This window comes from Ochlerotatus camptorhynchus, unplaced genomic scaffold, assembly GCF_037179485.1.
Source record: "Ochlerotatus camptorhynchus isolate MF236.1 unplaced genomic scaffold, CSIRO-AGI_Acam_v1.1 ptg000249l, whole genome shotgun sequence".
NCBI classification, from domain to species: domain Eukaryota; kingdom Metazoa; phylum Arthropoda; class Insecta; order Diptera; family Culicidae; genus Ochlerotatus; species Ochlerotatus camptorhynchus.
The window spans coordinates 32,515-42,871 of record NW_027040739.1 but is presented as its reverse complement, the minus strand read 5'-3'; the positions used below and the strand labels follow the sequence as shown (position 1 = coordinate 42,871).

At 45.6% G+C, this 10,357-nt stretch overlaps 1 protein-coding gene across 1 annotated transcript; it reads right to left on the bottom strand.

The window, feature by feature from the left end:
• Positions 1 to 222: 222 nt before the first annotated feature.
• Positions 223 to 6,434, bottom strand: LOC135704850 (uncharacterized). Its single transcript, XM_065226360.1, has one exon. The coding sequence runs from the start codon at positions 6,355 to 6,357 to the stop codon at positions 223 to 225; it is 6,135 nt and encodes a 2,044-aa protein (XP_065082432.1). The 5' UTR covers positions 6,358 to 6,434.
• Positions 6,435 to 10,357: the final 3,923 nt, after the last annotated feature.

Genomic DNA, 10,357 nt, shown 5'->3' with positions numbered 1-10,357 from the left:
CTTACTAGATTAGCAATAATTACAATAATATTTAAGATTTAAACAAAGCACTTTTCTCAATTAAGGTAGAATTAATGAAATTTGCTTTATAAATTCGGCCACCACGTTGTAACGATTGTGAAATGATTGTTCCTTTTGTTTTTTTTTTTGCTTTCTATCTTCTGTCTTCTTGTCAGTGCACCGTCTGTCGTGTTGTTGTAAAGAACGAACTACTCCAGTTGATCACTCTGCGGCAGGGACTGCGTTGCGTGCCCTGCGGTTTAAGCCGCAACATGCCCCGGCCCGTGAACCTGGTCCGGAAGTCACGTCCGGACCAGTGTCACTTTCATTTATTTCAAGCACCGCAAGTTTCGCTGTCGCTCGCTTTAGCATGCCGCTGTTGGTACGAATCCAGGCCTGGCGTACTCTGCCATCTCCGGCAACTATCGGCTCCTCAACAATCCCACGTACCCAACACTTCCGCTTGTCGCCATCAACAACGTAGACCAAGTCACCTTTCTTCAAATTCTTTGCTTCACCAAACCACTTGGTACGCTGATTGATGGAAGGAACGTATTCTTTAATCCACCTCTTCCACATCTCGTCAGCTATCTCCTGCGATCGCTGATAGGAGTCCCGCAGGGCTACAGCTGAATTGACGGGAGCTACGTTGTACCTTGGTTCGTTCGGAGCGACTCCACGGAGGAAGTGGTTGGGGCTCAACGCTTCGGAATTATCTGATTCATGCGCCACGTACGTAAGTGGACGGCTATTGATGATGTCCTCCGCTTCGGCTATCGCAGTCACCAAGATTTCATCTGTCAGTCGCTTCCCATCGTTTATCGCCTCCAACACTTGCTTCGTGGAACGGACTAATCTCTCCCAGACTCCGCCCATGTGCGGCGAAGCCGGAGGATTGAAGTTCCACTTCATTCGAGCTGATGTTACCTCCGCTGCGCAATCTACGTTGATGCTGCGTACATTTTCCATTAACTCCTTACTTGCTCCTTTAAAATTTGTGCCATTGTCCGAGAACACTTCTAATGGCGGAACTCGATAGGAGGTGAAGCGTTTGATTGCCATCAAACACGATTGCGTGGTCAGGGAGTGTGCTACTTCGAGGTGAACCGCTCTGACTACTAGGCACGTGAACAAAACGATCCATCTCTTTTCACTGCGGCGGCCTGTTGTAACTGTTATTGGGCCGAAGTAATCGACCCCCACGAAGCAGAACGGCCGCACATACGGAGTTACTCTCTGTACAGGTAGCGCGGCCATCCGAGGACATCGTGGGCGGCTCTTGGCAACCCTGCACTGTATGCAAGCTTTCCCCACCATAGCGACCACACTACCCACCTGTGGGATGACGAATCGTTGTCTCAGCTCGTTCTTCACCGTCTCCCTATATCCGTGGCCGAATTGCTCGTGATAATGCTGAACGATTTTCCAGGTAACAGCATGGTCCTTGGGCAGTATTATCGGGAACCTCAAGTCAAACGGTAGGAATTCAGCTGATCCCGTTCGACCTTCCATACGCAGGAGACCGTTCTCATCGATTAGCGGCGTCAACTTATAGATGAAGCTGGATTTCTCGATTTTCAACCACGTCCCGGCCGGAAGCTGCAAGTTCTTCATCAAGATCCTCAGTTCACTACTGAACGCATCTGCTTGTGCCATCCGCATCAACGAAATTTCCGCTAGCTCATACTCCTTCTGATTCAGTGGCGTCCGCAACATCGGATAATCGATCGGGAGAATGATTTGCGCTTGCATTTCCGTTGGTTTCAGCGTTTCGATCGGCGATCCCTTCAGCTTTCTTCGACAGTTCGACAGAAACCTAAATACGCAAGCCATCGTCCTTACCAGCACCGTCCACTTCGAAATTCTGTTGACGTCGATTACGGGAGTAGGAAGGTTAACATCGTGAACAAGCAGGTGCGCTCTCAACTCTTCTTCTGTATCTGGACCTGGCAACTTCTGCTTCGGCCAGTCTGCTTCCGGAAGATATAGAAACTCTGGCCCGGTGAACCAACTGCTGGTTGAACTTATTTCAGGGTCTTTCGTCCACTTAGTCAGCTGGTCCGCGACGTTCATCCTCGTTGGAACCCAGTGCCACTCCGACAGGTTCGTACGAGTTAGTATTTCACCAATACGAAGACCTACGAACTCTTTGTACTTACGCTGATCTGACCTGATCCACGATAGCACAGTGGTAGAGTCCGTCCAGAAAAATTGTTGCTTGATTTCCAACGAATGGCCATCTCGCACCGCAGAAGCCAGCCTGGTCCCCAGCACTGCCGCCTGCAACTCAAGCCTTGGAACTGATAGCGGCTTCAACGGAGCCACCTTCACCCGACTAGTCACCAGTACACATCTGATCGTTCCGCCCACCAAAGCTCGAAAATAGGCCGCACACCCGTAAGCACCTTTGCTAGCATCGGACACTACGTGCAGCTGTAGATCCTCGATCTGATCCATTCTAGCGTCTCCAAAGTAGCTCCGGGGAATCCTGATTGCCTCGATCATCGGCAAAACTTTCGTCCAGCGAATCCACTTTTGGAATGATTCATCGTCAATTTTTTCATCCCAGTCGCAGCCAGTCCTCCACAAATCTTGTACCAACATGCGACCGAAAACGGTGAATGGAGAGAGCAAACCTTGAGGATCAAACATAGCCATGACACAACTCAACACAATCCTTTTGGTTGGTCGTTCAACCCCTTGTAGAACCAGTTGGTACTCCTCTCGTCCATCGGTAGAAAACAGGAAAACGTCCTCTTCTGGGTCCCATATGATTCCCAGAACTCGCTCGGTATGCGTGGTTTTGTCCCGGCTGAAATGGACAGCAGGATTCGACTTCTGTTCGGCCATCGCTTCCAGAAACTGCTTGGAGTTGGAAACCCAATTCCTGATATGGAAACCTCCTCGGGAATGAATGAATTTCACCTGGTTCGCCAACTCTACCGCTTCGTCAACGAAATCTACGCTATCGTAATAATCGTCCACATAATGTTTCTCTATCACTGCAGACGAAGCTCGTGGAAAATCGTTCGCAAACTCGGCAGCATTCAAGTTTTTTATGAACTGCGCCGAACATGGGGAGCAGGTGGCCCCAAACGTAGCTACGTCCATGACGTACACTGTTGGTACATCAGTCGGATTCGATCGGAACAGGAACCTCAGAGCTTGCTTATCTGCCGCCCTCATCAGCATCTGGTGGTACATTTCTTGTATATCACCACCGAATGCAATTCTGCGTTCACGAAACTTATTAATCACCGTCGGCAGAGACTGCAGCATGTCTGGTCCTTTGAGCAGCTCAGTGTTAAGCGAAACTCCGCCTACCGGGGCTGCGGCGTCCCAAACCAAACGTACTTTACCCGGCTTCCGAGGGTTGAGCACCACGTTCAAGGGAAGGTACCACACCTCATTTTTCTGCCATCCAGCTAGCTCCTCCTCTGTAGCTTTGTGCGCGTAGCCCTTCGTCACGTACTCCGCTATCTGTTGGTGGACATTTTGCTTCAGATCTGGACTTTTTTCCAGTTTCCTCTCCAGTGCCTGTAACCGCCGGGCCGCCATCGGGTAACTGTCCGGGAACCTTCTTTCGTCTTTACGCCACAGCAAGCCCGTCTCAAATCTGTCGCCGATCCGCACTGTCGTTGCTTGGAGAATCTCACGGGCGCGTATGTTTTCAGCTGACTCTGGAACTGAGAAGCAAGAAGTACCGGTGTCCTCCAACAAGTACTGTGTCCGCAACATCTCATAAAGATCCTCGTTCCGAATTGGTTCGACGGAGTGAACGTTCATGTGACTTTCTGCAGTAGCAGCCGCAGCAGGATTTCCTGGTCCGTAGATGGTCCACCCAAGTTTTGACCGTACAGCGATCGGCTGGCCAGGCGCACCCACTCGAGTTTCTAGTGGAGCGAATACGTGTAGGTTGTCCAAACCGATTATGATACGAGGCTCCTCCGCAGCGTAACTTACTACTGGCAAATCCGTCAGGTGAGAGTAGCGATCCGCGATCTCCTCGAACTGCATGGATTGACACGGCAGCTTCAACTCAGCCACCGTACGTGCGTTCTTCAACGATAGTATCTCGCGAGATCCTCTAGCCGACAGTTTGAGATTTACCTTTTTCGATTGATTCTCGTAGCGCTTCACGTTGCCCGTCCACGTAACCACCAGTGGTTCGCAAACCCCCTCCACGTTCAGCTCGTTAATAACAAATTCCTCCACCAGCGTAGTGGATGACCCTTCGTCCAAAAAGGCCAGAACATCCATTGCATATTTCCGGAAATATAGAGTAATCGGTACCATACGGAAGATGATGGCACGACTCAACCGTCCGTGGGCGTGGCACTCGACATTTAGCAGCTGTACGACTCCTTCCGCTCGATGAAGCAGAGGATGGTGTCCACCTTGACATCCAGCAACGTTGCAGCGGATTTTAAAGGTGCATCGACTTTTGCCGTGGTTATTAAGGCATAGCGCGCAGAGTTTGTTTTGCTCCACCGTCTTCAGTCGATCCGTGATGCTGAGCTTCTTGAAATCATCACAGAATCGTAACTTGTGATCTGTCCGCTTGCAAACCCAACACGGCTTGATTCCTTTTGCCTCCTTCGGAATTTCAGGCTTGTTCGGAGCAGAACCGTGGACATGAATGAATTCTTTTTTCTTCGGTTTTCCTTTTACGGGACAAGTGGCTTCGTTCAGACCGAGAGCAGAAAACTCGACAATTTCCGACACATCGGAAAGAATATCATTCGTGAAGTCGGTGAATATTCGCAGCGGAGTCCCTCTTTTCTCCCGTTTATATCGGACCCAGTCCAATTTGTAGTTGGGCGGAAGTTTGTCGACCAACTCGTTCACCAACATCAGATTGCTGAGATGATCTGACAAGTGGGCCGCCTCGAGATGGTCACAAAGGTGTTTAACCGTGATCCCAAACTGGATGAATGATTCCAAGCGGTCGGCTTTCGGGGGTTGAGCATTGCGCACCTTCATCAGCAACGTTTTAAGCAGCTTTTCGGGTTTCCCAAAAAGACGTCGGAGGTCATCGATAACATCGGGAACGGATTCCGGAAGAATAAGTCGGCTCCTCACCGCTTCGAGTGCGCTCCCTTGCAGACTGTCCTGCAACCGCTTCAGGTTATCCAAATTTGAGTAACCACACGCCGACGTGGTATACTCGTAGCTGCTGATAAAAATAGGCCACAACTCCGGTTCACCCTTGAAAATTGGCAGGTTTTTGGAGAGAGCTTGTCGAGCAGCTATCTGTTCTTTGGACAACTTAACGTTGGCCTGAACGTGCCGCTGTGACGTCTTTTGCTGCTGAATCGTCGGCAGCTGTTTTTTCAACGACGGCTGTTGCTTTTCCGTAAACTGCTGCAGCTTTTTTGTCGACGGCTGCCGCTTTTTACCAGTTAGTAGGCGAGAAAGAAATTCGTGTTCCTCTCGGGATATCTGGAACTCATCATCTTCATCCTCTGATTCCTCATCACCTTCCTTATATTCATCCTCGCCTTCTTCTACATCTTCATCCTCGCCTTCTCCTTCATCTTCATCCTCGCCTTCCTCCGATCCATCATCCTCATCTTCGTCCGATCCTGCTTCTTCTTCCAGCGTAACTGCTTTATTTTTCGATGAACCTGCAACTGGCTCAACTAGCTTCGTTGTGGTCAGCGGAGAGTTCTTTCCTCCTGTCTGCTTTTTAAGCCAGAACTTCACCTTTTTCTCAAAGGACGTTTCATTTTCCTCCTTCGCAATGTTACCGCCAACTTTTTCTCGACCAGCAACCGGCTCAGCGACAGTCATTTTCGCTTCTACAAACTCCTCGTACATCTTCTTGCGCCGATCTTGAAAAGATGCTTCCTCGGCCAACTCTTTCTCCAGCATTTCGTGCTCTTCCTGCAACTGGCGCTCCTTCAGCTCTCGGTCTTGTTGCAGTTGTTTCTCACGGAATGCCTTCTCCATTTGACGCCGTTTCTCCTGTAGAGCCCTCGTCATTTCCAGTCGCTTCTCACGCAAGATCATTTCGTCTTCCAAGGCCTTTTCCTGAGTGCGTTTTTCGTCTTCCAACTTTTTCAGCGAATCTTCCAGGTTTTCTCCGCTTTCCGAAACGGATCCGACGGAAGATCCACCATCGCTCCTTGATTTTTGCCCAATCGTCTTTTTGGCTTCGGCTTTGCTGGTTTTTCGGGTTTTCGGAACCTGCAGAGCATTATTGCATTTGATGCAGCGCCAATCCTGCTCTTTCACCTCGTCCGTAACGCCAGCACACGAGTAATGGGCCCACAGTTCGCACTTATCGCACTGCACCATGTCGCAGATCTTGTTGGGAGCATTGCACATCAGACAATCTCTCTTCTCGGGATCCATCTTTTGAGGATTAAATTCTTTGATTTTGTTGGGATTTATCCCGAAACAATTCCTTGTATCAAACGTTTTGTTTGTGTGCTGATCAAAGCTAAAAATGTATATATTTAAATATAAAGATCTTTTCAACAAATTAGGTATAATTACTTACAATTTAGTTTCTTAATCGGCAAAATCTCTTCCTCGTGCGGATGGGCACCCTATTAATGCACTTGTATCAAGTTGAATTTTCTAATTAAATGTAGTTTGTAAGATATTACTTATAAATTAGTTTAAGATTCAACAAGATATCGATATTTTTAAACATTTAAGGGTTTTTTATGAGAGTTAACGAGATTTTTAAACTCACTTTCAGCTATGTTCGTATAGTCCAACAGCCTCGATTCCCTCGTATAGGTCAGGTCATGAACTCACCTAATTCATAAATATTTATCCTATTTTAATTAGAATCTTCTAACGATTCAATTTGTACTTACTAGATTAGCAATAATTACAATAATATTTAAGATTTAAACAAAGCACTTTTCTCAATTAAGGTAGAATTAATGAAATTTGCTTTATAAATTCGGCCACCACGTTGTAACGATTGTGAAATGATTGTTCCTTTTGTTTTTTTTTTGCTTTCTATCTTCTGTCTTCTTGTCAGTGCACCGTCTGTCGTGTTGTTGTAAAGAACGAACTACTCCAGTTGATCACTCTGCGGCAGGGACTGCGTTGCGTGCCCTGCGGTTTAAGCCGCAACAGATGGCGTTTCAATGCGTTAGGCCGAGTTTAGAATCCGTAGGCCGAGTTTGGCGTCATAAGCAGTGTTAGACTTTTGACAATATCTCAACTATTGGTTTCTCTTTATCAAATCTTACGGTCATACGGAAAAGTAAATAAATTTGAAAGCCATCAGTGATAATAACATTCCGTTTGGTGCTAAACTGCTCTAGATTAAGAAAGACTAAGTGCGAGTTGTGCTCAATAGGCCGTAAATGGGGTAGTTAACCCTATTTTCCGTCCAAAAGAAAGGTGATAGACAAAATGCTTACAAATATCGTGGAATTTCAACGTTGTGTGCGGCTTCCAAATTGTTCGAATTGGTGGTCCTGGAACCAATCTATTTCCACGTGAAGCAATACATTAACGAGGATCAGCATGGATTTATGCCAAAGCGTTCAACGATCACGAATCTCCTGTCAATCATGTCGTTCATCATAGATGGGCTTACAGCTGAATCGCAAACTGACGTCATATAAAGGAAGTGCACCAGTATTGGCAGAAGCATCAGAACCAAAATTGGTGACGAATTGTCAGTTCCGTTCCCCGCTCTGTCTGGTATTCCTCAAGGTAGCCATCTTGGGCCATTGGCCATCTGTTACTGAAATCCCATCGTTTATCCTGCTATGGAGCTGCAAGACTGCAATTCAAAGTTGGTGTGAGATGAACTGCATGCTTTTAAATCCCAGTAAATGTACTTGGACACATTTTCGAGAAAGACGACCCAGTTACCCAGACAACAAGAATGCACGTATATTCAAAGTTGTTTTCGTGATATACAAACATATATACAAACAAACAATTCGCATAGAATGCAAATAAATGGCTTATACGTACAAAAGTGGAGGCCATATACGTGCATATTTTAATTTAATTTTAAACGAGTTGATTTAACATCATATACGATTTAATCTGTAATAAATTTATTTTGAAGAGTTTTACGATGTAATCCGATTTAATTTGTGATACAGTACGACAGAAAAATTAGTTATCGCATATAGGTCGGAAATTTTCATTCTATACGATTTAACTTAAACATAATGCGAGGTATGCTATTCTTATATGCGATTTTGACTTAAACTGTAGCAATTTACGATACTGTCTGTACATTGTTATACGACATTTCGTTGTCTGGGTAAACTTCGGCTATTCCTTGATGGGCACTCAATTGCAGAGGGAAAACCAGGTTAAAGATTTAGGAGTGATTTTTGACGCATTTGTCGTACGTAGTCACGAAAGCCTCACGAAACCTTGGCTTCAATTTTTGGGTAGCAAAAGAGTTCCAAGATGTGTACTGCCTGAAATCACTATATTGCTCCCTGGTATGAACGACATTGGAATATGCTTCTTCAGTTTGGAACCCTCATTTCCAAAATGGTGTTGAACAAATCGAGTCGGTACAGCGGCGTTTTATCAGATACGCTCTCCGAAGATTGGCTTGGAGGGATCCCTTTAATCTACCGAACCGTTGCCTCATGGTCCAGCTGAACACCCTCCAAACGCGACGTGAGATGGCTAAGGCACTTGTTATCGCTGATATTCTAACCGACCGTATGAGTTGTCCTGCCCTGCTCGTCCTTGTCTGTTCCGTTTGAATACTCATACCTTTCAAGTAGTGGCTCAATCTTAGGATGTGGTAACCAAATTGCCGAGAACCAGTCATGTCAACATGAATCGACACGCATTTTGCTCGGGACTTTTCCCGGTTTTTCAGTTCCGGCTGGCCAACCACAGGTCCAATTGGGTTTCTATCTATTCAAAATAAAATTAGATAGCCATATATTTCGATTGGTGGCTGAATCACAACGATTGATAATTGCATTACTGAGAACCAGCCATGTCAACTATGAATCGACACGCATTTTGCAGCCTTGATACTTTGAGGAAGTTTCGATGACTTGGGATTATGTCAGTTAATGTTCAAGCTCGCTCCCGTGCGCTTCGAGGCAACTCTCTTCCCAGGATCCCACTCAGGAGAACTAACTATGCGGCGAATTCCGGCCTAATCGCCCTCCAACCGAGTCTGCTCAGTTTTTGATTTTGACATGTCACGCGACTCTCTTAGAATACCATTTTTGTTAGCTTTAAGGTAACTTTTTATCATTTGGACACCAAACAAGTCTGTTGATAACATATAATAAATAAATAACATAATTTGATATGATCTTGAAACCTGAAAAAAAGTGCGTAAGGTTTACCATAAGGATAAATATCGTTCTAAAATCGCTTGCCTCTTTCCCGCATTTAAAGAGTGCCTAGGTCGAAATAAGAACTGTTTATCCGATAATATTACATAACAAACCGAGTATCACTGCCTTCTTGCATATATTCGGTCAATTTGGCATATTAGGAAAAGTTTCTTCTTATGACATTAAAGCAGAACCCTCCTTCGATTCTTGAAAGGCGGAAAACTTCTTCCTTCCTTATGAATAATTCATACACCCTATGAAAAGCCATGTCATTGCCACCCGCAAAATAAAATCATATTTATTTTCGCATATTTTAACTTTTATTGGCGCCACCTAAGCTACAAACGGGAATATAAAATGTCCATTGGGTCTGGTTCCACTAGCCGGTGCTGGTGTTGCTCGGATGAGATTACATCTTCTACTTGAAGGGTGTGATAGCTACCTTTTTTCCGTACTCCTAAATCTCTGACTACTCCTAGCGGTTGATTCAAATCGGCCCAAGAAAGGATTTCTCAACGTGGCAATATTTGACCAGCATGCAAACATGCTCTTGGTTGCAGTGTTCAGTCTTTAAACACATTTGCAAGACGATTTCTTTGTTCGATGGCAAAATTCCATGATGATGTTTGGGAAAGATTTGCGTCGAAAAAAGGAACTGCTCCTGCACAATAGAATAGAGATCCTCTCCAAATATTGACCACTTGCTCACTGAGAAAGTCCATTCGAAGATGGGATTGATTGGAAGGGATTCGGTCAAACTGCAAATAGACGATCATCAATCATGCCCGGGCGAGTAAGGATTTGTGTAGATTCAGATTTTAGGATTGCCACATTAAGCTTCAGAAGACACATCTTGTAGTTATGCCTTTTCTTGAAAGTATCACCGACAATGCTCTTCGTGCTTTATGCTACTATAGAACAGTAATTCTGGCCATCTGTAGACCACGAAAGCAAAAGTGTTACTCTCGTACGCCACGTTGCAACGATGATAAAATAATGAAATGATTTAATTTCCTGCGAAAAACTTGCCGCTCTAGTGAAGCAGGAACGAA